At 48.7% G+C, this 25404-nt stretch overlaps 1 protein-coding gene across 6 annotated transcripts; it reads left to right on the top strand.

Annotated features, from left to right (window-relative positions):
• PITX2 (paired like homeodomain 2) lies at positions 1-24765 on the top strand. 6 transcript variants are annotated; one of them, XM_025385589.1, is made up of 6 exons: positions 1-203; positions 3991-5359; positions 9128-9183; positions 9656-9793; positions 20822-21027; positions 23500-24765. In XM_025385589.1, the coding sequence occupies exons 3-6, from the start codon at positions 9138-9140 to the stop codon at positions 24061-24063; spliced, it is 954 nt and encodes a 317-aa protein (XP_025241374.1). In that variant the 5' UTR covers positions 1-203; positions 3991-5359; positions 9128-9137; the 3' UTR covers positions 24064-24765. The 6 variants fall into 6 exon arrangements, with proteins under 6 accessions (XP_025241374.1, XP_025241375.1, XP_025241377.1 ...); XM_025385590.1 differs by lacking the exon at positions 3991-5359; XM_025385592.1 differs by lacking the exon at positions 9656-9793.
• Positions 24766-25404: the final 639 nt, after the last annotated feature.

Genomic DNA, 25404 nt, shown 5'->3' with positions numbered 1-25404 from the left:
GCAGTCTGTGTAAGTTTTCATATCTCTGAATGTGTGCACACAGTGGAGAGGGTGGAGCCTTCCATCCTCAAATCTGAAAAGATTGAGAGATTTCGGAGGACCCAGATGTGCCAAAGGTCAGAAGGATCAATATACAGGCCCTACCACGGAAAGGGGGAAAAGGTTCGAATAGAAAACTGCTGAAGAAGGGAAGCCACTGAGCGGTAAGGAGTTTCTGAATAATTAAAAAGTTAAGAATAAGCAAACTCAGTTGCCATGGGGGAAGGAGGTCGGGTGGGGGATAAAAAAAGCAGTTGATGTGGTAATTAAGAATTTGGTGGGAGCCTGGGCAGGTCACCTCCTTTCTCAGATCAGAGCCCCATCAGAAATTCTTTCAAGTGTCCTTCTGCGTCGCCAAAGATGACAACAGCAAATCAATAAGTGCTTGAAATGAAAGGGGATGTTGACTAGCCCCCAGGCTACAGATTTCCCGCCGCCAGCCTTTTCTGAACTCCTATAGCGTGCCTTTGCACTGCCTCTCTTAAGAAGAGCTACCTTTTATTCCTATTCTCAGGACGAAGGTAAGTGCTCAGTTAGCATATCTATTAAATGTGGGCTCTGGTTCCAGCTCTTGGATTGCGCGGAAAGCTCACTGCCATAGCTCGCCCAGCCTGCCGGAGGGGCAGGCAAAAAGAGGAAGCTTGGCCTGGCGGCTTGAGAGGCCACGCACCTCCAGGGCTGCCCCGGAGTCTTCCAGAGTTTAACGCCCCTGGGTTAGAACTGTAAGGTCCCGGTCCGAGCAAAGGGCCTGAGCCACCGTAGCCTTGGGAGCGCTCCTTCCACTTGAATGCACTCACAAACAAGCACAAAATCTTTTTAACAACAGAAGAGAAAGACCCCTGCTCCATAATTAAAGCTAGGAATCACCGGAAACTCCGTTTTGAGTTCCAGATATTGGTCTATTACCTTTCTAATCTTCATCCCTCCTGTAATATGTCTTGATTTAACAATCTTTGCAGCGCCCAGCATTTTCCGGACGTTTTAATTGGGTAATTCATTAGTGAGTCAATACAGACATTTATATATTCTTTTAGCTCAAATGGTTAAGTACTAATTTCGAAATGATTATAAAACACTGGAATCGGCAACGCATAGTAATTTTAATTTATATGCAAATCAATTGGTTCATCTTAAATGCCTTTTTAAAAAAAAAAAAAAAAACAATTATTGTATTGTAGCATCGGAGGCATGGATCAAACCTCTAGAATAGACAATTCGGAAACAAGACCTGGACTAGGAAGACAATTTAGAACAGCCAACAAATCAATAATGTTTGAGGCAGTTAAACATCGCTAGCCATTGGTATTTACATACTCGCTTGTTGTCAGATAAGGAGCTGGGGAAATTGCTTGCCAGGGTTGAGATCATAATCCAGAGTGAAGAAAGTAAATGGTAGCGCACAGCCCGTCACAGCGGGCTCTGAAATAATACTGTACCTTTCCCACATCCTGACTCTTGGATGAGAGGGAGTTGGCGGAGGTCACCCCATATTTGTCCACGGTTTTGCCCCACTTTGATCATGAAATTGTCGTCCTCCCTGAGCTTTCCAATTTGATTCCCGCTCTAACAGTTCTGTCACTTGCCTCAACATATTGGGGGGAGGAGTGTAAATGAGATTCTCACTAAAAATTATCTGAACCCACTTAGCCAGCACTGTTTCACCTAAGCTTAGTTTTGTGGGCTGTTTTTAATTCCCTGTGCCACCCACACATTAAAATCAGATCATCGAAATGTCTGTAGGAAAGGGTGAAGGAAATGGTCCAATGCTCTAGTTTACTGGAAGACTATTATCTTTAGACATAGTTCAAGATTTTGAGGAAATAAAAAGGATATACTCTTTGAGGAGGAAAAAATGTTTTAATATTCTAGAACGGTGGGATTACTCCCAGGGATTACCAGAGGATCCGCACTGGAGTTGTTTATGTAAAAGTGTAACATCCTTGAAATTCACAGATAGGTAAGGTTAGTGTCTTCCTTCCCCAGGCTCCCAGTCCAGGCGATCTTGCCCTAAAGGAGCTTGTACCTTTGATGCTACAATCTTGTTTACATCTGCAGGGCAGAGAATTGCTTGCTTTGCTTGGACGCTCCTTCCACCCCCTTCTAATTTGAAGTAATCGAAATCTAAATACAGTCGCCACGGCCCACTCTTCCTTTACTGCTTTGACAAGGGAAAAACCTGAAATCCACGTCTTAAATCAGCTCGGTGGTTTGTAGCCCCACAGTACCCTGCTTCTACGATTGCATGCCTAATGTATTCCCTGGTGATTCTGGGCATTAATTAGTTGTTTAATAGGAGTATGACTAAAAATGTAAAAGAAGGATTAGGAGCGTGAAACGTATGTCCAGCTCCTTCCACACACTCGAGGAGGGAATGAGAATCATTCTGTATCTTCTATTTCTCCAGGAGCCATTTGCATTTCCCACCAGCTGCTCACTTCAGCTGCACTGGCGCTGGGCGAGGCGAGGACCCAAAAGCTCAGTGCAGTGTCTGCGGCGGCCGGGACTGGGGTTAACCAGCCCCTGGCGGGCGAGACTCCAGACAGAAGGGGGGCGAGGGGAACGTGAGCTTCCCGAGCCCCTTCCTCTCAGCCCTGGTTTGCAAACCTCTGAAACCTAAAAGAGGGGAGGGAGTTGCACGCGCATATCTGTGCGTCTTTCCACCGCAACTCCCTTCCCTCTCCCTGTGTCTCTCCTTGGGTCTCTGAATCTTTCTGTCTTTGGTTTTCTCATTCTCTTCCAACTTTCCCGTAAGATTGCCTTTCCTCGCCACCAGCTGAAGGCGAGGCCGTTCTGCTACGAGCGCCTCTTAATCTCTACAAAATGAAAAGAAAAAAAAGAGAGGGTTATATTAGCCCATTACTCAGAGGAGTGGGGAGGCTGCAAAAATCGTCGATGGGCAGAGGTGAAAATGTCTTTCTCGGACTGCATTTTCCGGTGTCCTGTAATTAGAGTTCAGCTGTGGGACTTGTTGAATAAATTTGATTTTCTTGCCTCGGCGAGATTTCAAAAACCAAAAATAGAAATTCTCAGAGTCAGAGAGGAAATACAATTAAACAGCACGTGGGCATTTTCCCCCTCATTTCTCTCCCCTTAAATAACACTGCTTTGAGTTTCCACTGGGTAAAGAGAGAAAGTTTGAGTTTTCACGGATGTTACGTGGAGGTTAGAAATGGCTTAAAATGTAGATCTCTCATCGGTTTTCTTCGTGGCTGAAGAGGCTAACCCTTTCCATAAAATGAGTCCATCTGTCGACTGTTAGCTATTTCAAAGTGAAGGGATTTAGCACTCAAAACAAATTGAGCAAGTTTGTTTGCCTGTTTTTACTGCTAACTCAAATGAATTCAAAACACGGAGTAATTCAAGAAAACACATAACATGTTCCAGACAGCCCCCAAAAGTAGGGAAAGCCAGCACCTATATGGTGACTAGGGTTAGTTTTAAGCACCAGGCTTTTTAAAATGTATCTATTTTATGCACATTCTCCCGAGTCATTATATATTCCTAAAATTGTGAGTATTGATATATTGATGTAGGAAGAGCGACACAACTTTTAGAGGGAACTTTATTCTCAATTAGGGACCAAAGAGAGGTCTTTTTAATAGAGGGCCTGAGGTTTGCTCCCAAGCAGGAATTAATATTAGTGGGAAAACCTGAATCCAGGAGCAATGGCTGTGTTCCGACACTTTCCAAAAACATACATTAACAGGATGCCCTTGAGATTGAAAAAACATTGTCCCATATGCCTGGCAGAAGCCTTCACACCTGGTCCTCCAGGCGATTTATATTTATAGTCCTTCCACTCAAAGGCAGGACAGAGCCAAAATATCCTGCTCACTACCGAAATACACGTCTTTGCTCAAGTCAAGAAATCAGAAAATCAGGGTTCAGAAGTAAGGCACACTTTTCGGGTGAGAATATCCCCTGTAATTTCACATACTCTTTGCTTTACAGGAGCAAATGTGGAGTTGAGGGAAACTCTCTCCCCCACCCCCACTTCCATCCCGTGCAATTTAATACCATCCTCGCCAGGAACCTTAACCTCGTCATTTTAAAAAATGAGATATCCGTGACCCAGGGCGAACTTGTTGAATGTAGGTACAGCAGAGGAAATTCTAGACTCTATGAGCGTCTGAGCCTTGTCAAGCGCAAATCCTTCGTGAACACTGGTCAGTGCGTGGCCGTGCCCACCTGTGCGCCGACACTCTCAGCGTGCCTAGTCCACCCGCCTTGACCTCGGGCGCGGTGTCCCGCTAAGCTGGGCCCAGCGTCCCGGCCTTACCCAGCTGACAAGCCTAGCTCGCTTGCTCACGGTTGTGGCCCTCCCACCCTCTCCCACTAGCTCACTCCATTCTTCAGATTTCTCCTCACTCATCCTCTCCCATCCCCACCGCGCCCACCTCCACTCCCGCCCTCTATCGGTCCCTCACTTTCCTCCCGCCGCAGTCCCTCTTTGCTGTGACCTCTTTCCTCAACTCTGCAGGCCTGAAAGAAGGTCACACACGCACGCTCACACCCACACTCCACGCGCCTCGTCCCAAACAAATCCATGCACATTGTCCTTTGTTCCGTCTCTTTGGCCACTTTCCCTGTCGCTTCCTCCCAGCCCGTCCTGATTTTGCTCCCCAGAAGTGCTTTTCTGTCTCCCCGCTGCCCTGGCGCTCCCCCTCTGATTTATTAAGGCTGCCAGGTTGGCGCAGATTCCTTTTTCTTCTCCATCCCATCCTCCCTTCTGGTCCTCCTTTCCACAGTGGGAGTCCGTGCTCCTGCTCCTCCGTTGGCTCCTAAGTGCCCCGCCCGGTCCCCTCTCCTTTTGCTCTCCCGGCTCCGGCTCCCGACTCTTCGGCCCGCCGGCCTCTGCTTCCCTCCCCTGCCTCGTTTCTCGTCGCCCCTGCTCGCTCCCCCCGGCGCTCGCCGGGGCGCTGTGCTCGCTCCTGTATCGCCAGCCGCGCAGCCGGGCTCGGCCGGCCGCCCGCGCGCCACTGTGCAGTGGAGTTTGGTGGAATCTCTGCTGACGTCACGTCACTCCCCACACGGAGCAGGAGCAGAGGGAAGAGAGAGCGATGAGAGGGAGGGAGGGGAGAGAGAGTGCGAGACCGAGCGAGAAAGCTGGAGAGGAGCAGAAAGAAACTGCCAGTGGCGGCTAGATTTCGGAGGCCCCTGTGCACCCGTGGACTCCTTCGGAACTTGGCACCCTCAGGAGCCCTGCAGTCCTCTCAGGCCCGGCTTTCGGGCGCTTGCCGTGCAGCCGGAGCCTCGGCTCGCTGGAAATCGCCCCGGGAAGCAGTGGGACGCGGAGACAGCAGCTCTCTCCCGGTAGCCGGTAAGTGGAGGCCATCTATCCCGCAGGGATGTGAGATAATGCGAGTCTGGAAATTTGTTCCACTTCGGAGAATCTTCACCGTAGGTGATTTGTGGCTTTTGGGGCTACGTTTCGCCCAAGGTAACGCAGTTGGCAAACAGACCTTGCAAAGCCCTGTTCCTTTCGTCCCCCGCCACAGACACTAACAATCTACCGGGTGCTGAAGTCGAGTGGGAAGCCCGACCATGGCTGGCATTTAAAACGAGGTATCTTCCCTTAAATCTCGGTGCCAACACTGCAGGAACAAATCCTCGGGCCAAGGATTAGCATTCTCAAGATAAAGGGCTGGGTACAAAGTTTCAGCTACTGGAAGATTAGCCCCTTTCCCATTGTTATCCATTGGAAAAAAAAAAAGAAAGAAAGAAAAGAAAAGAAAAAGATTCCATCTTAACTGGCAGTTAGTGACCTCTCAGGCCCAAGCGAATTACCTGGGAGCCAGGCCTGGATGCCATGCTTGCACCATTTCTTTGGATTATAACTCCTTTAAATTGATCACCAGTCAACTCCAATCTCGCACTTCAGGAGATACATTATAAATGGATGCAGAGAACTATTTTCCAACTGGAGATTAAGAAAAAAAAATTCGGTTCTAAACCTCAGAAATATGTTCTTCTTTTCCAGTTTAATCACTTTACTTTCTTAAGCAATTTAGAAATCAAACTATCATAGGGTGCTGTGATTTTTTTTACTCTTTTGTGTATTGTCTTACTGAACTAAACGGAGAAAACTTTTACTACTATAAATTTAAATATCAGAATTCATACATTCTAAAATATTTTTGTGAAAGATTAATCTGATTTAGAGAAATTTCCTTGCATTCCTTTTAGTCCATCAATCAAAACTAAAGATGCTTTTATCACACAAAATATCATTTTGGCAGAAATCCGTCTAAAATTCAAATACCAATAATATCAAGAAAACAAAGCACATAAGCAAAATAAATTGAAGATTTTTGTTGATGTAACATGATCATACAAGATTTCAACAATCAAACTTTCCCTAAAAAATTAAATAGCCATTTCATTTATGGATGTTTTACTTTAACTCAGCAAAATTACACTTCAATTATTTAGGTGCTTTGTTCCTTAAGTTAAGCGTGTTTGTCTTCAAATGTTCCTAAAGCACTTATATTAATTGGTTATAAAGAACGCGTACACATGGTAAAATACGTAACTGAATTGAGCAGTATTTTAATTTCTTTAAATAATTACTTACTACAAATTAATTTACTGGCTAATTTCACAATTTAGTTCATTTAAAACACATGCTCCTGTGCTGTTTATTTTTAAACTTTCCATTAAAGATTTTGTTATAGGGTAACAAAGTGAACGAAAAGGGAGGAGCTGTGAAAGGATTTGGGATTATTCGAACTGTATTTTTCCTGCACTTTCATTCTTGCAACAGTCATCAGAAATTATTTTTAAGCAAATTATTTTATTTCTTAGGGCTTGCCTGCCTGCTTTGCCATGGTTCCGCGTCCTCCATTAGCCGTATAGTGCTTTTTGCGTGCTCACAATATAAAACCCAAGTTGGCCCAAACAAGATTCCTTGGCATATACATTCCAACCAGAACATGAACTTTGGGAGTGAGAACTACCTCCCATTAGGAAAAGTCTCCCATCTCAATTTGTAAGATTAGCCATTGAAGCCAGTACCGAAGTCTGGCAGCCAAATTTATCAGAGAAGACTTGTCTTGATAGGGCAAGTTTAAGGATCAGCAGGCGGGAGTTGGGGGTCTCTCTTTAAAAAATTATTTTCCCCAGTTATTTAGACTCAGTTCTTCTAGTAGGCCTGGTCATTAAATGAAGCATAAAAATGCAGGTGTCAAGGCTCATTTTGACTGCAAAATAAATCTCCAAGTCACAAGGACATGTAGGAGTGAGCTAAGGAACACGCCTTGACCTTCTTTTCAGTCCTTAGAGTGGAGCCCTATGAGTTCTTGAAGATTTGTTTTGTATTGCTTTGTTTGGTCTTCAGCACTGAAGCAGGGGGGAGTGGGGGGAAGAATGTGTAATAATTGACTGACTTTACACCGAGCAACCCAATCTTTTTCTTTTGTATATTTCATTCTTTAAAAAAATAAATAAATAAAAACTATTTGCAGTTACCATCTGCAGTGCTCCGGCTACCAGCTAATAATGCAGCCAGTTCAGACATATAAAAAAAAAAGATTATCGAAATGATGATGACATGCAAATTTCCTCTGAAATTATCATAAGTAAACATTTGAAGTCTGGACTAATAAAATCCCATCTGTGTTACTTCATATCGAGTTAGTAGAAAGCTGTGATAATGAATTTTGTAATATCTCACGAACAGACATCTCAATCAGGGACTAATCCTGTGATTTTACTGCAGAATCACTAAATCTGGAGCCGCCAAACTGCTACTTCTGGGCCCACGGGCCCACAAGGATCGAATCGGCAGAGTCCCCGCCCGCGTTCTCGCTAGCGGGTGGGGGAACCTCCTGGCGGTCCCCACCCTGAATCCCCACGCCACAGCGCCAGGCGGCCCCGCCTGTAGGCAGCAACCTTGGCCAGAGGCTCCTAGGGACCCGCTCCCTTCAGGAGAGGCCGAGACGCAGGGAAACGCAACTCAGGCCACAGGCAGGCCCACGGCTCCCTGCCCCGCCTCTGTGCCTCCGCCAACCCAACAATGCCTCCTCCCACCCCAATCCCCGCACCCGCGCGAAGTAGGCCCTCCGGTCGCCGGCGTACCCTGGTTAGCGTGGAGAGAGGCAGGCGCTGAGATCGAAGGGGCCTAGGGAGCCCTGGACCTTCTTTTCTTCTGTCTTTAAAGCAACCGCGGCTCTTCTACCCACCCGGTGGAGCCCCTCAAGACCCACCTCTCCCAACTTGCCTGTGGCAAATAAGGGGGAGCGCGTTAAATGCTTGGCTTGCTGCGTTGTGGTTGAAAACGTGAAAAAGATTTGGCTTGCCCGGGAGAGAAAGGGGGAGAACTGGGTAGCAGTTATACCAGAGTTCTTTCTCCGTCCTCGTCGGGCAGTAAACCCTCCAAGAACGTTTGCCCTGCTCTCCTCAGTCTCGCTCAGTCCACCCGGTGTCTCTGTCTGCGATCTTAAATCATACTTTAGGGTAAATAAATGGCCGGGTTAGTATCTCTAGGAGAAAGTGTGGCTAAATATGGAAAAGCGGCTCCTGATGGATGAGAGGCCCGAAGTCTGCTCACTCCTGGAACAACCTAGGCCAAGAGCCGGTGCGTTTCAGAATTACAGAAAACCGAGGGAAACTGCTGTCTAGGACAGGGGCACGTTGGCTCTGACTTTGTACAAATGTTTGCTGAGCTCCGACTAATGGACAAGCACTGAAGGGTGGTCTTTGCATACAGCTTCCCAAAGAGAAAAGTCCTCTCCACCCACCCACTCCTCCTGCCATCGCGTTCAGATAGGTTCTTAACCCCGGCACCGAGATTCTTGAAAGTAGGTCCACAGCCTCTCCAGTACACGGTGGCTTTAGAGTCCTCTAACCTCTGGGCCCTTTTACGGCAACTCTGGAGGGAGATCCCCTCTTGATAAAATCTAGATGTCATGGGCCCGAGGCTAGGCTGGAGACACTGCTGCACAGACAGAGACTGTCAGGTCGGAAAAACACGCCCGAATGCTAGCACACAGTAGGCGCCTAACAGCTAGTGTAACGGGTAGTCCCATCTGAGCCCTGCGCACTCGATGGTCGCCGCTTCTTATAGCCTTCCTTCTCTTCTGTTTTGCAGATAACGGGGAATGGAGACCAACTGCCGCAAACTGGTGTCGGCGTGTGTGCAATTAGGTAAGAGCCCCCTTCTCCTGCCCGGGTCATCGGACGGGAGGCCGCGCCACGTGAGGGCGGCAAGAGGGCACCGGCCCTGCGGTGAGGCCCCAGCGAGGGGCGCTTCCCCGAGGGGCCAGCCTGGGCAGGAAGGAAATCAGAACCAAATCGCCAGTGACCTCTCTCTGTGGCGGGGCGGTGGACAAGGGAGCAGCGGCGCGCTGTATACCGAAGCCCCCCATCCTACTCCTCTCGGCTGGAACCGCGGGCAGCCGGGGAGGCGCAGAGAGAGTACGCCATCCTGCCCCGGGTTGCCAGAGGGTCCGGGGGACGGGGATGCCGTCCGCTCTTTCCTCTAACTGGGTCTTTGCTCTTTGTCCCTCTTTCTCCTCCGGCCTGCTTCGCCCCTCCCCCTCCTCCCGTCCCCGGCTCCTTTCGGCCACGGTCCGGGGCTCCTCTCTCCGCACGTGGGGCGGGCGCGCGCGTGGCCCAGGCGTGCAGCCGGCGGCCGTTGAATGTCTCTTCTCCAAAGACTCCGAAATCAAAAAGGTCGAGTTCACGGACTCTCCTGAGAGCCGAAAAGAGGCAGCCAGCAGCAAGCTCTTCCCGCGGCAGCATCAGGGCGCCAATGGTAAGGCCGGGAGGGAAGCGCAGGCCGCGCGCTGGGCACCCGCCTCTGGGACTCTGGGCCTCCGGCGAAGCGCAAAGAGGCGAGGCCGCCAGACCTGGCGCGCCTGCTGCTTGAATTTAGACACTCGGCCTCTGGGTGGGACGGGAAGCAGCCGTCCCAGGGACGTTAATTCCTTTCCCCAAATTATACTGCACTCCTGAGACCCAACACCTCCCTCTCGTTCTCTCCCTGTGGTCTGATGTCCTCGCACTCGCCAGCAAACCTCGGCGCCTTGGCTGGCGTGGAAAAGTGGTCCAACAGCGACCTCTGTCGCTCGTCATATCCCACTGCGCCCAGCACCACCAGGACCTACTCAGCCCCTTAGGCTTTCAGCCACGCCCCACCCAGACTTGTGGGTGCGCGGTTTATCGCGGGAGGCAAACACGCGAAACTTGAGTTGGCGAAGGTTTGCTTTGGCTGGTTGAGGGAGGGGAGGCGGGCTGACAATATTCCTGCAGAGCTGGAGGGCAGCCACTGTGCTTAACAGCCCAGGATAGAATGGAGGTTTGCCCCTGTCGAAGCGAACCTGCCTGAAGTACTGGTTGCCAGACCTTGGGTTTTGGCCATATCGTTGCTTGATTGGCTGGTTTCACTCTTGAGGAGTCGAGGGACATTGCCAGAGGAGGTCTGCAGGCTTAAGTAAAAAGTTAAAAAAGTCTCCAACCTACGCCACAGGCCTTTCCTGAATTGAAACTTGTTCTGTAGGGGGGTGTGTGTGCGTGTGTGTGTGTGTGTGTGTGTGTGTAAGAGATGGAGGAGGGAAGATGCCTTTCTTTTCAAATACATGGGGGAAAAAAACCCCTCAAATTTACTGTTCCTCTATTTTCCTGGCTCCGTAGTAAATAAGTGCCTAGCCTTAGGAGGCTGTTGACCTTTGATAATGTGAGCAGATAAAGCCGCCCCCCCCCCCCCCCCACCACAGCCCTCGGCCTCTAACCCCCTCTTTCCGGATTAAAGTGTAAGAATACAAATGTAATATGGGATGGAGGGGGACGATTTGGGACCCCGGCCAAAAAAACAAATCGTATTACTAAGAGGAAAACAAAGGTCTTGCATTGGAGTTTCCCCGTGAATCTGAGAGAAAATGATCATTTGTTGAAATGGAGCGTCTAAATTGATCTGGTGCTTCACGCCCGGACACTGCAGTACATCGCCAGTCGCCCTGCTGGGCCAGTTAAACGCTCACTTGTCCTGGATTAACCCCATGGGGTTAAATGGGGGCAATGCAGAGATAACGTCGTGTGATTTCTGTCATTTAGATTGTGTTAAATTCTTCTTCTGTTTGATAATCGGTAGTAAAAATAAATTATTAGACCATAGTATGTTTGGGATATGGTTAAAAATCAAGAGCAGCGATGACTTCTGGGGAGAATGCTTTGTGCGGGCTCAGCCCTGGCTCCGGTCAGACTAGAGGATCTCCTCAATCTCACTTCGCGCAGGGCGGGCTTGCAGTCGCCAAGCCGAGGCTGACATTTCTTATTGTGCGGGGAGCCAGAGAGACACAAAATGTCTCCTCCTTCCCCTAGTCCCCACCCCGGGTTTCCTAGACATGGGGAATGCATTCTGAGGACAGGTGGAGAAGCCTACGGTGGGATGGGGTCCTCGTATGTCAGCAGGAAACGGCTAAGAGCCGAGGAGTCTTGCTTGCGCCAGTCACAAGCCGGGCAGGCGCCCCAGTCGTTCTCTTTCGGTAACTAGCTAATAAAGAACTAGAAATAATGAATGATTGCTTTCTTAACCATTACTTTGAGGCCCGCACTATTTTAGTGCACGTGAAAGGCTCTTCCACTACACTCAATGTGTCTGTTTTCTACTTTTAGACCGAAAAGAAAAATTGCTGCCCAAACACGTTTAATGCCATTAATTAAGAAAAGGCATGTAATGAGAAGAAATGCTGAAAATCTTGATTTAATTGGCTTTTAAGGAACTAGTAGACAAAACCAAAACAAAAAAAAAAATCACACATGAATGAGCAAAGTTATAGCACTGCTGAAGGAAAAGTTGACGGAGTACCTATCCTTCCCTGATTATAAGTTAACTTATGGAATATCCAAAGTCCTGGCCACAGCCTGCTTGTAAAACAAAAGGATTTATTTCTTGTATTTTTTTAAGTTTTTTCTTTTCTTTTAAAGAGAAAAAAGTTCACAATGACATATTATTTATTTAAAGGGCCGTGATAGTCTATAACGCTACCCTCTCTGCCTCTGCTCCCCAACCCCCCAAAATACCATGTTCTCGTTAAAGACTAGACATTCTGTATAGGCAGAGTCCACCTCTAAGCCGTCCAGGCTCTGCCTTCCTTCCCAAGTGAGTCCCAGTCTCCTTGATACCCATTGGGCGGATGCCCAGCCTGGATAGAACCCCGAAACGGGGGTAGCACGAGAGCGACTGGAGACCCCTAAAAGCCAGAGGTTTGAGAGGGTGGACGCAGCTAGCAGAAGATGGTGCAGAAGCCAGTTGAGAATGACCCCCTAGAGTAAAGAGGCCTTTCTTTGGCTTTTCTTGCTTTGGGGGTCCTGAAAGGTGCCTTCATCTTGTGGAACTCATAAAATGGTCTTTACCTTCAGGAGGAGGACGGATTGACCCTCCCCTGTCACTGGCTCAAAAAGTTTCAGGGCGGCGGCTCTGGGTTCCGTGCTGAAATCGGACTGCGCTGCAGCCCCTTTGGACCTGACGCCTGTTCCCCCGGCCTCCCCCAGGAACACATTGTTAAATAGCTTTGGCCCAGTGGATGGGCTGAAAGTGTTCGACGGAAGTCTCTGGTGTGCACAGACTTCCTCCCTCTGGGAGGTGGGCTCCACGGCCCGTTGTGGCACCTCCAGCCGCGACACACACCTTCACACGCGGCAGCAGCTCGGTCCCAGCCTTCTTCGAAGGACCTGGGTTAACCCTGGCCGCCTCGGCGGCCGCAGACTTCTCTCCGCCGCCCCGCCCCCGCGCCTCTCATTCAATCAGCGAATGTTTGCGGAGCATATACTACGTGGACTCCTAATATACCCCCCTGAAAGCAAATAATCCCGTTTTCCTCGCCGTTATGAAGCGATTTTAATCCTAACACGGACACCGGCGAGATCAACCCAGACCATCTATAGCAAAACGCAAAATGGTGGTGCGTGGGTTAGTGACCAAGGTCCTGAGCCTTGTCAGAAGGAAGGGGATGTGTAGAGAAAAGGTGGAGAACTCTTAACTGTGGCTAGCGCCGAAGGGACAGGTGCTTGCTGAAGAGGGCATGAGGCTTGAGGAAAAAGCAACGAAATAGGGGTAAGGAGAATTTTTACATTTTCTTTCCTCCCCCCGACCTCCGCTATCCCATTCTCCCCTGTCCCTGTCCCCCCGCCCGCCCCCAGGCAAATCTGCAGCTCACTGGAAAGGTGCCCCACCGCTTTGTGGTTTTTCACCACCGGGGGAAATTGTACCAATTGCCCGAAGGTAGTCGGTCCCTGCGGATCCCTACCCGCAAAGGTGGTCTTTACAGGTCGCGTTCCTCGCTGCTGACTCGGTACACAAAGTTTCTTAAGGCTGGTTCGGCAGTTATACAGCACCGCCCGCTGCTAATATATGCAGCAGTTGTTAGAGCGGCTCGGGGGAAAAGGAAATGTATAACGAAAGCTTATTCGTGAGCAGGAATATACTAATGGAACAATCTGATGTCTTCTTAATCCTATGTAAAAAGCTTTGTCGTCTTCCTAATATTGACTGAATGGGTAATTAATGGCTCTTCATCTAGGCGAATACCCTGTAATCCAAGATAGGCAAAAGACAACAAGCCCAAGGTAGAAGACAAAAGGCCCAACTGCAGCGGCGTTTGCCCGCCTCCTACCCCCCAGGGTCTCTGATTGGGAAAGTTTTCTCTCCGAGGAGAAAAAGGCAGGAGTGGGAGAATATATACCTTCCATTTCGGGGCTAGACTTCACCACAGCACCTGACCACCCTGCTCAGTTTTCTGTTACTCTGTCTTTCCACCTCCAGTCCTTCTCCCTGCATTTTTTTTCTTCTTAACTCCTCTAGGATGACCTCCTACCACCACCGCCATTATGGTCCTAATAACCTTTCCCCACAAACCCCACATCTTTCACTTCAGCAACCAATGAGGCCCTTTTCTGATCCAGGAGGAGATTCCTTTCTTTTAGAACCGGATACATACAGTCTTTGAGAGCTAAAGTAGTTGGTAGGGGAGGAAGAAATTAATAGAAAGGGAGAGAGCATACAGAATTGTGTGTGTATGTTAAAGAGAGACCAGGAATGGCAGAGTCAACTTCTTTGTGAGGATCTGACAGGAAGAGTGTCCAAGACTCTACCAGCATGTTTTTAACAGGCTGACATTTTAATTTAAACCTTTAGAAGTAATATATTACTTGGGTTACTACAATGAGGTGGGTTCCTTTTTTTTGTCAGCTGACAGCTTTTAAAATATTATTTCGCTAGGGAAATAAAAGCTTCATCTCAGATTATAGGTGGGTATTTTTGGATTTATGTGATTTATGGTCACCATGACAACTAATGCTGAATGTTAGCTACCAGCATGTCTGGGAGAGAGAAAACAGAAAGAAGGAAGAGCAAAAGAAATCTAAAAGGGAGATGGACATGTGCTGGAGAGGGAAGAAAAGAGAAAAAGAGGAAGATAGATGAGCATTTAATCCAACTGTTGTTTAAAAAAGTGAGAGGGGACTTCATTTAGCCCCTTGCCACTTCCTTCTTTCCTGACCTGGATAACTATGCTCGATTTCATATTCCACCCTCCTTTCCCCTTCTTCCAACACATGTGCTATACCATTCTCCTTATCTTACTTAGTTTGGCGAGTAGTTGCATTCTGGAGATTCAGTGACGCCTAGGAAAACTGTGACGGTAACATGCAAATGTGAGGAAGCATTAACAGCATGTTCATAGAGTGATTCTAGCAAATGCCCCCTCCTCTAATCTCCCTTCTCTTCCCCAGGCCAGTGTGAGGTGGTAACTCCCACTGCCATCTGAACACTGTTTCCCCAGCTAGTTACCCCAAATCCCAAACGGTTGAGCAGCTAGAGCTGTGGGATGGAAGGATGGGTACCATTTGCAGGGACCCAGAGAGGGTGGCTGTTGCTCAGTATATCTACAGAGTTCCTATTCAGAAAATAACCTTCCCCTTTTGACAAGTCAGAGCTTTTTAAATTCCATTTAGGGAATGGGGAAAAGGGCAGCTACAGTGAAGCTTTTAATTTCTGTGTTATTTGGTTCCGTGGCTATGAGGGGTGGTGGGTAGTGGACGGTTTTCAGCTTGGTTTGTATGCAGAGAAAAGCCAGATAGTGGAGGGGGTAGGGCACTTCTCGGGCAGGGTGCAAGGTCTCCATCTGACCTCTGTGCCTTACCAGGAGCTCACACACTCACGCCTATCACGTGGCTCCAAGCTGAGTCCAGGCAGGCCTTGCCCTTGAGCTGGCTTGGGCCAGGCAGGACTCCCACCCCTCTAAGGCCTGACAGCTCAGGGAGATATCTGATTAAGCCATCTTCCGGGTGAACTCTGAAGACAGACTCTTTCCAAAAGTCAGAGATCACTTGGTTGAGTCCCAGGCCAGACCTGGGTCATTGATACGGAGAGTTTGGCAGCACAGCCCATCCGCTCACCACCATGGCCACAGGGACTTTGCACAACTAACACTGAAGAGTGTGAAATTAAATAAGACTTTAAGACTGCTAATCAGTGGTAAATACCAGCACAAAACATGGCTGACCCCGTGTCACACATTTCCCTCCTCTAGGGTCTTTCTTTGAAATAATAAGCAAGAAACCCCAATCGAGACAATCCCTGATGTCTCTGAGACTCAAAACCTCATGCCTGCACTGGGCTTTCCTTCTTTGCTCCACGTAAGCCATGCAGCACCTCCAGTTTTCCTACAAGGATCCCACTGATGTTCTCTGTATTGGAAACTTCTGTGTTAGAGGCTGAATTCATAGTAATTTCTACAACCAATTAAGAAGAACTTAGCCAGAGGTCACAGCAGTGCTATAATCACAAAATGCACAAGATTTCTTGACTTCTGGCCCCTTTCTCATCTATACTGCCTATGCCTGTGCACACACAAGTCTTATGTACATTAAATCTCCAAAATCAACCACCACCATGCCACAGAGTTTTCACTGGACAGTGTTTCTTAGTTCCCACCACACACCTCCTTTTCCCCATGCAGACTTATCATGTTGGTGTCCTGCCACACAGGGGGCCTGAGAAGAATGTCACCCAATAGCCGCTGCTGTGAGTGTGTAAAGTGATTAGGAGATTAGGAGAATGTTGAAACTCCTGCTGGAAAAATGCAAAGAAAACCCTCACTTTGAGTCAGTTGTTTACAGAGCCAGTATGTGTGTGTGTGTGTGTGTGTGTGTGTGTGTGTGTGTGTCTGTATTATAAAATGGATATGAATATATATACAAATAGATATGGTTTTGCTTTTACTGTAATCTGAATTCTCTAGATAATGGTCTTTATTCACCACTTGACTTCAAGGGGTCCACACAAGTTATGACTCCTTATCTTTTTAGGCATCTAGGCTGCCTGCTGATCCCCAGTGCTTCCAACTTCTCCCACACGTTGGTACTATGAGGAGCGGTCACGTGCCCTAGGGTTTTTCAACCACTTTGGAGGCTGATTGAGGTCCTTCATACATGTATATTTGCCGTGATGAAAGTTCCATCAGTAGAGTGGAGCCACCAGAGCTTAAATCAAAATTCTGTGGGTTTATGAGAGACGGGTTTAGAAATCTATATGGCTCTGTGGAGCTTCTCGGCTTTCTAAAATAAGACATTAACACCCAAGCTTCCAAAAATATTTGCAGCTCTGGGGTTTGAATCTTGAAAAACAAGGAGTGAGGGGCTGTGTATATGAACTACGGTGGAGATTCTTTTCATTCTTTAATGTGATGGAGTCCCTTCATGAAACGAAGCTTTAAAGGGGCATGGTATTGTGGGGACCAGAGCCATTCTGAGGTTTAAAAGAAGAAACTGGAATATGATTAGTAAACACATTGGGCAGAAAAGAGCTGGATTCTTATTGACTTAGTTATAGGTCATTGGCTGGCAGTGCGATGGGAGGAAATATTTACTTTACACATATACTTTATGATCTTGGGGGAATTAGAGGAAATTCAATAAGAAAATGGCTAGAAACATTTAAAACCCTTATTTAAAAGACTTAAGCAAATTAGAGTCTTATCAGATTAAAAACCACTACAAATGTAAGAGCATTGTCTTCAGTGAAATGCTGTGGGGTCTGAGAAGGAGATTCTCCGCCAAATCTCAGGGATAAAATGCGTCATTTAAGCACCAGATAATGAGCAGAATGTAAATTAATTTAACCTTCTTTACCAACAGGCTGCTGGTGTAATGTGTATAATTTAGTGATAAGATTGCAGGACCTAATATAGCTGGATGTATGAGTCTCAGCTAATGCAGACCTGTCACATGAGGATGTGTTCCACTCTGAGCAGGTGTCTGTATGTGTGGAATGGGGTAAAGTGGAATAAAAGGTTAAAAGCAGAAATGCTGATTTAAATCTTACTATGAAGAAATTCCTCCTTTGCAGCTAAATTACTCTTAAAGTGGGATGATACTGGTGAAGAAAGATTGAAAAACAGTTCTCATTTGGGTCTTTGGACTACAAGTTTAAAATGGGGAGGAGTTGCAGACAGGGTTTGGGGGTGGACAGGGCAAAGGAGAGACACATAAATTGCAAATATATTTGTAGTCTGCTTCATCCACTTTGTTCCACACTGAATAAGTTTCCCAATCTTGTGAACAAGGACAAGAAGGGAGTGTTTTAAAGATACTTCATGCTGGCATTGCAAATCATTGACTGTACCGTCAAACAAATACACATTCAGAGATGATAACACTGACTCCACAATAAAACAATCGCCAATGCAGAAACCCAGGGAGATTAGTTTGTCCTCTCCAGCTGACCTATGCTGGGGGACAAAAGGACTTTCAAAAATTATTTTGAATACGTTTGGATTTCTTTCTTTAATTTATTTGGAAATTAAATTTACTTGGAAACAGTGCTATAAAGAGTTGATGTCTCTAAAGGTGATTTTTTTTTGTTTTATATAAATAAATAAGGCTTTGCTTTTCCTAGTTGAGAGCTGTTCTAGGCTTTTCGCCCTTAGCCCACACACACCCCTGCTGCCTGCTTGGACTTTAACAGCTCAAGACGGCCTTGAGCTTACTGGGAAAAGAAAAGGACTGTTAAAAATTATCCTTGAAATTGGTTATTTGGCAACATTCTTAATTGTATGGAAATTCATTAAGGCATATTTCATATATAATTAGCTCAAGGTTGTTGATTCTACAGGCTTTATGGATTTGAATCTGATTGATAATAAAGTAAACAAGAGAGTCGAATTTAAAGCGTGCCTCTCTCGGGTTAGGACGAGCTTAATACAGTGTACAAGGAATTTGAAAGATCTAGGATATGTGTCTTAATCAACGTTAAGTAGAATGGATAAGCTTTCAGCATTTTGAAAACGCTGGGTTAGTGTTTCTATTCTATTGTGTGTTTTCTGTCTCGGGACTAATAAGCATCACAGAGAACGTGATCTGAGGCGACTTTTTATTCTTGTATAAATCCAGAGTGAACCACCAAACAGTTGTTCGTTTAAAGTCAAGGTAATTTTCTTTTGACGGGTCCATTTGCTTCTCAATTTCTAATTTATTAGCCTGCCTTTTCAGGGCTGTCTTCTTTGCAATTAAAGTCGAGCTTCTTCAGATTAGCGCAGCATTCACTTGACAGGCTGTTTGGAAAATTTAAGATCGGAGAGGTGATTTGTTACTGTTTTTCAAATTTTCTAATTTTAAGTAGCATGTCTCCTTTTTATATGGGGTAGGGGATTGGAAATGGATGTAGTGAGACATAAAGAGGGGGTTTGTTGATCCTTGTACCTTTCAGCCCTTGAACTTTCCACTCTCTTCTCCCAAGCCTTCGACTCCTAGCCTCATCTCTTCACCTTTGGGTTCGTACTAAAAGCCGGATCGCCTTGGGCTGGGCAGGAGCAGAATTCCCGGGAGCGTGCCTGTGTAGACCCAGTGGGCACGGCGAGGCATTAGCCCGGCCCCGCACTGCTGATAGGTGCAGGCAGGACAGTCCCTCCACCGCGTCTCGGGGCGTCCTGATTGGTGCGGAGCCACGTCACTCCCACCCGGAGAAGGGTCTGGGAGGAGGCGGAGGCGGAGAGGGCTGGGGAGGGCCGCGGCGGAGTGACGTCTGGGCACCAGGAAGCCCGCCTCTGGTTTTAAGATGTTAGGTCAACAGGGAAGCGCGGAGCCGCAGATCTGGTCCGTCGCTCGCCTGGGTGCCTGGAGCTGAGCTGCGGCGAGGCCCGGTTTCTGTTCGACCGCCCGAGGGGTGTGCGTGTGCGCGTTGCGGAGGGTGCGCTCCGAGGGCAGCGTCGTTGCTACAGCGGCTGCCGCTGCCGCAGGGGATCTAATATCAGCTACCTGTCCCTGTCACTCTTGACACTTCGCTGTCAGGGCTGCCGCGTGGGGGGTGGGCAGAGCGCGGTCTGCGTTAGCTTTCCTTATTGGAGGGGTTTTTGGGGGAGGGAGGGAGAGAAGAAGGGGGTCTTTGCCCACTCTTATTTCGCTTTGGAGCTTGGAAGCCTGCTCCCTAAAGACTCTCCGAGTGGTGCCCTTCTGCCCACATCCCATGTCTTCGTTTGCCCGCTGACTTTCGGTCTCCGGACTTTTTCGCTTGAGCCTTCCGGAGGAGACGAGGGCAGCTTGCCTTGAGAACTCGGCGGGGGTTGCGTCCCCTGGCTCTGCCCACAGCGGGGAAACTCCGCGCCTAGAGCGCGACCCGGAGTGGACAGCGGCGGCTACGGGGGCTCGGCGGGGCAGCAGCCCAGGACTGGTAGAGCTGCGCGCTCCCTCGTCCATGAACTGCATGAAAGGCCCGCTTCACTTGGAGCACCGAGCAGCGGGGACCAAGCTGTCGGCCGTCTCCTCATCCTCCTCCTGTCACCATCCCCAGCCGTTAGCCATGGCTTCGGTTCTGGCTCCCGGTCAGCCCCGCTCCCTGGACTCCTCCAAACACAGACTGGAGGTGCACACCATCTCCGACACCTCCAGCCCGGAGGCCGCAGGTAAGGCGCCGCGTCGCCCTGCAGACATTCCAGCTCAGCTGCCCAGCGCCACCCGCTCCCTCTGGCCCCAAGGAAGTCAGCCCCTCCTGGGGGAGGCGTGGTGGGAGTGGTCGTTCGCCTGGCTCTCCGCAGAACTTCCGGGAGCCGGAATTTTGACTACCCCGCATCCCTTTAGTTCTCCCTCGACCGGCCCACCTCCTCGGGCGCTAACGGCTCGAGCCTTTCTGCCGCCCTCTCTGTTCCTACCCTGGCCTCCCTTCTGTTTCCTGGGTCACAAAAATCCCAGCATCTCGATTCGAGGACCTTCAGAGGCCGCCCCACCTCTGTCCCTGTTTTCCTCTCGGCTTTCAGCTCCCGAGGAGCTCCACTCATTAGGAAATTGTCTGAAACCACTCAGAAATGCCCTTCGCGAAGAGGCATTATTTTTTTTCTTCGAAAGGGCCGGCGAACTTGGGTGCCCAACCGAATCCCTACATCTTTTCCTAGCCTTCCCAAACCGCATCGAAATCTGAGCTTTCTGCGAGGGGGGAGGGGGTCTGTAAGCCGCGCGCGTGTGCGAGTCCCAGGAGATTTGGTGTGTCTGCGCAAAGGTGTATAAATATACTTGAAAGCACAGGCTGTAAAAGTGAATGTGCCGCTGCAGTGAGATAAACATGTAAATAAAACGTGCGGCGCTGGGGGAGGGGAGGAGATGGGGCGCGGACACCCACACTCGCGCCTGCACACCCCTCAGGCGCAGAGCTCCTCGCGGCCCGGAGCCGCAGCGCGCACCCTTCTCCGGCGCCAGGCAGCCCAGCTCTTCCACAGCTTCTGCCGCCGGTCCAGTTGGCATTCGCGTTGCAGGTGGGCATGCTGACGGGAAACTGTGTGTGTTTCGTTTTCAGAGAAAGATAAGGGCCAGCAGGGGAAGAATGAGGACGTGGGCGCCGAGGACCCGTCCAAGAAGAAGCGACAAAGGCGGCAGCGGACTCACTTTACCAGCCAGCAGCTCCAGGAGCTGGAGGCCACTTTCCAGAGGAACCGCTACCCGGACATGTCCACACGCGAAGAAATCGCTGTGTGGACCAACCTTACGGAAGCCCGAGTCCGGGTAGGAGCCAGCACGGAGTCTGGGAGGGATAAGCGGGAGGATGTTGCGGACGTACAGACCAAGTAGACCAGCAGGGAATGTGGGAGGGCGCCGGTGGGGCGCAGCTTTGCAAAGGCAGAAGGCCTCGCGGCGGCCTGGTTGCGAGATTACAGTTCCCTCTCCGAGGCCGACAGGACTGCCGCCCGGGCGCAGGCTCCCGGAACGGCACCGGCTCACTGCCCCGCCATCCCGCGACCTCACGAGGCGGGCTGCGTGGGCAATCCCCTGCACAGGGCATTGTGTTCCTGGCTTGCAATTGCCAGACCAGAGCTAATAAAATCCCTACCAGGCCAAGAGCCGCGAACAGGCTCCAACCTGTGCGCCTTTAACAAGGAAAACCCGCCAGAGACACACAGGAGTTGGCCCTCCCTGGGAAACCTTTGTGCCGGCCCTGTTCCAGCTTTTTCCCTCCTGGATTCGCGCTTCTTACACTTTCTTTACGTTTTTTTCGGTCATTCAGGTCTCTCCCATACACCCTACTTCCTATTTTTGTGATCTGTGGGGGCCAAGTTTTAATACACAACTGCTAGTCCTCTTAGAAGGAGAAAGAAAAAAATGAAAAAAGACTTTTCAGCTTGGTTTATTTATCTTATTTCAGGAGTTGAACTCTGGAGATTGAAACTCACACCCCCTCCTCTAAATTGTAATCGTAGTTTTGTAAAAAGGGCTTACCTTAACTTTGTAGCAAATGTGACTTTATGGATTGGCAAAAATGAGCTTAAATAAATTACCCAATAGCAACGTCCTGGTTTATGCTGGTCGGTGGAAGATTCCAAATTTGTTAGAATTCTGGAAGCAGAAAACAGAATCAAGCAAATCAAGCGGCATCCAGAGGCTTTGCTGTTAAAAGAAAAAAAAAAAAAAAGTTAAGTGCTCTGGGTAGGAAAAGTAAAGCCCCCAGTTAGAGCAGAGAAAGCAAAAAGAAGAAAACAACAATGATAAAAAGAATAAAGACCAAAATGCTTTCCCAAATCAGAGGGAACGAAGACACTCTCTGGGTGGCATTTGTGCAAGGCATAAGGCTATGCTGGTGAATAAAAGGCCGGGAAGAAGTTGAAAATGGTTTTAGTTTAACTGCCCAGAGCCAGAGCTGGGTCCTGGGCGGCGTGGTTTTGAGCAAGGTCAGTCTTTCTTTAGCTCTTTTGCGCATCAGGGGAAGGGGCCTCTCACTTACTCTTCTCGCCTGGGCAAAGTTTAGATGGTCTGGGGTAGAAATGGCAAGTAATTAAAATAAAGACAGAGTCTATGGGTTTTCTGGGATCCTTCGAAAACGCCCTCCCACCCCGCCAGCTATTCCGCAGCTCCACCCTAGTGCTCTGTAGCCGTGGCGCTGAGCTCTCCTTGCAGCTGCCTCTCCTTCCAGGGCGGCTGCTTGTCGAGCCAAGTGGGAGTGAGGCGTGCTTTTTATAGCAGTCGGGTGCAAAGAGGAAGGGGGATAAAAAGGAAATCAAGAATGAAAGAAAAAGAGAAAAGGATTACGCGGCTGGACCCGGCGGAGATGTGTAATGTGAAACATCACCGGTGTCAGCTCGGAGATCTCAGGCCAGGCCTCGCTCCAATACACAAAAGCCGCCGTCTGGGGCGACGGGCAGGCCTGATGTGGATTGGGAGCGGGGTTGCGGCTGGGCCACCGGACACGGGTGGGGGCCGGCCGTCCTGGGCGGCCGCCTGCAAAGCCAAACGACCGGGCTGGGCCTGGCGCGCGGGCCAGGCCTGTGGTGGGCTTAGGGTAAAGAGGGGACAGAGCGAAAGGCGGGGGAATCTGCAGAACTACTCTTTCCGGGTTCCCAGAGTTTAATATGCCAAGCTCCTGGAGTTAACGAGCTGACGGAGAGTTGGTCTTTTGCTCTTTATTTGGTTGTTTTGCTAGGCGAGAAAGGGTGTCGACGGCCTAGTCCCTATTAAGGGAGCACGTACCAGGAGGTGGGGGACGACAGTGGAGGTCAGGGAGGGGAGGGAGGAGTTGCGAGGGAGGAAGAGGGTCCTCTAGTGCCCTTCCAGCCCCTTCTCCTCATCTGTGGGTCTGTGGCTTCGGAATGGAAGCAACTTTGCAAGGTGCCCTGAGAAGGGTTGGAAATGCCTGCTGCCCTGCGTTTATTTTACATTAAGTGTTTTTGGGCCTGGAGAAAAGCCTGGCGGAGTGATCAAGCGGTCCGCAGGTCTCCATGCGTTCGGCTGGGGTTTGTGGTGTAGCTCCGAGTCCCAGCTCTCAGGCCAGAGCAGACCAGATCGCCCGCGGTTGGTGGAGACCCAAGCCAGTAACCGAAAGCTGGCCCTAGTAGCTTGGTGTGCAGGGCGGTGCAGTGAAGCGAGGCTAGGGTGTGTGAGTGTGCTAGCGTGTGTGTCGGGGGAGGGCGGGGGTTGGCCTCCGATGGAAGTTTTATTAATCTGCACTGTGGCATCTGTTTGCTCCCTTGCCCCAACCGCTCCCAGGTTTGGTTCAAGAATCGTCGGGCCAAATGGAGAAAGCGGGAGCGCAATCAGCAGGCCGAGCTGTGCAAGAATGGCTTCGGGCCGCAGTTCAACGGGCTCATGCAGCCCTACGATGACATGTACCCAGGCTACTCCTACAACAACTGGGCCGCCAAGGGTCTTACATCCGCCTCCCTATCCACCAAGAGCTTCCCCTTCTTCAACTCTATGAACGTCAACCCCCTGTCATCGCAGAGCATGTTCTCCCCACCCAATTCTATCTCGTCCATGAGCATGTCGTCCAGCATGGTACCCTCAGCAGTGACGGGCGTCCCGGGCTCCAGTCTCAACAGCCTGAATAACTTGAACAACCTGAGCAGTCCGTCGCTGAATTCCGCGGTGCCGACGCCTGCCTGTCCTTACGCGCCGCCGACTCCTCCGTATGTTTATAGGGACACGTGTAACTCGAGCCTGGCCAGCCTGAGACTGAAAGCAAAGCAGCACTCCAGCTTCGGCTACGCCAGCGTGCAGAACCCGGCCTCCAACCTGAGTGCTTGCCAGTACGCAGTGGACCGGCCCGTGTGAGCCGCACCCACAGCGCCGGGATCCTAGGACCGTGCCGGATGGGGCAACTCCGCCCGTGAAAGACTGGGAATTATGCTAGAAGGTCGTGGGCACTAAAGAAAGGGAGAGAAAGAGAAGCTATATAGAGAAAAGGAAACCACTGAATCAAAGAGAGAGCTCCTTTGATTTCAAAGGGATGTCCTCAGTGTCTGACATCTTTCACTACAAGTATTTCCAACAGTTGCAAGGACACACACACAAACAAATGTTTGACTGGATATGACATTTTAACATTACTATAAGCTTGTTATTTTTTAAGTTTAGCATTGTTAACATTTAAATGACTGAAAGGATGTATATATATCGAAATGTCAAATTAATTTTATAAAAGCAGTTGTTAGTAATATCACAACAGTGTTTTTAAAGGTTAGGCTTTAAAATAAAGCATGTTATACAGAAGCGATTAGGATTTTTCGCTTGCAAGCAAGGGAGTGTATATACTAAATGCCACACTGTATGTTTCTAACATATTATTATTATTATAAAAAATGTGTGAATATCAGTTTTAGAATAGTTTCTCTGGTGGATGCAATGATGTTTCTGAAACTGCTATGTACAACCTACCCTGTGTATAACATTTCGTACAATATTATTGTTTTACTTTTCAGCAAATATGAAAAAAATGTGTTTTATTTCATGGGAGTAAAATATACTGCATACAAATTGGTCTGGATTCTTTCTGCCCTCCTCTGTCACTAACTTGGCCAGGGCATCTCAGTCACTGCTTCCTAAACCAGTTTCCTCTGCCTGCCTAGTTAAACATACAAGGCAGCAATCCTTATTTAAATTTAGTAGAAATAAATTATAGCCATTCGTCAGAAACTAAAAAGAAAAAAAAAAGGCATTCCTGGGGGGAAAAAAGGCTGCAAAATCTAATTTTGTCTCTCCAATTTTTCTTTGGCTTAAACCCAGGGGATTCCATTATGGCTAGCAAATAATATGAGAAAGAAAAAAGGAGAAAGAAATTTAGCAAGTCCATCAGCTTAGAATGACTCTCAAGTTTACTCCTTTATGAGGAAACCCACACCTCTAGCAAATTGTTCTGGAGAAATATTTGTGCATTTATACATGTACAGTTTATATGCATTTCTCTCAGGAGGAATACATCTATAATAAATTTACAAGGAAACATCTCCAGTTCAAAATATTTAGGCCTCCACGTTTATCTTTCAGGCTTAAGTAGAGAGATCCTTCATGTTATATTGCATTACTATTTCCAAATCCTTTGGAGACATTAAAAGAAACAAAGACGATTTCTAATAATTACAGCCCTTCAGTTTCTCAAAGAGCCCAGGGGTTGAG

This window comes from Theropithecus gelada, chromosome 5, assembly GCF_003255815.1.
Source record: "Theropithecus gelada isolate Dixy chromosome 5, Tgel_1.0, whole genome shotgun sequence".
Classification (NCBI taxonomy): domain Eukaryota; kingdom Metazoa; phylum Chordata; class Mammalia; order Primates; family Cercopithecidae; genus Theropithecus; species Theropithecus gelada.
The sequence above is the reverse complement of the archived record's forward strand: the minus strand, read 5'-3'. Positions and strand labels throughout refer to the sequence as shown.

Coding starts and splice junctions, on each gene's coding strand:
- PITX2 (XM_025385588.1), top strand. CDS start 19,730: ATGAACTGCATGAAAGGCCCGCTTCACTTGGAGCACCGAGCAGCGGGG. Junction 19,938..20,821: donor CTCCAGCCCGGAGGCCGCAG/GTAAGGCGCCGC, acceptor TTTCGTTTTCAG/AGAAAGATAAGGGCCAGCAG. Junction 21,028..23,499: donor TTACGGAAGCCCGAGTCCGG/GTAGGAGCCAGC, acceptor AACCGCTCCCAG/GTTTGGTTCAAGAATCGTCG.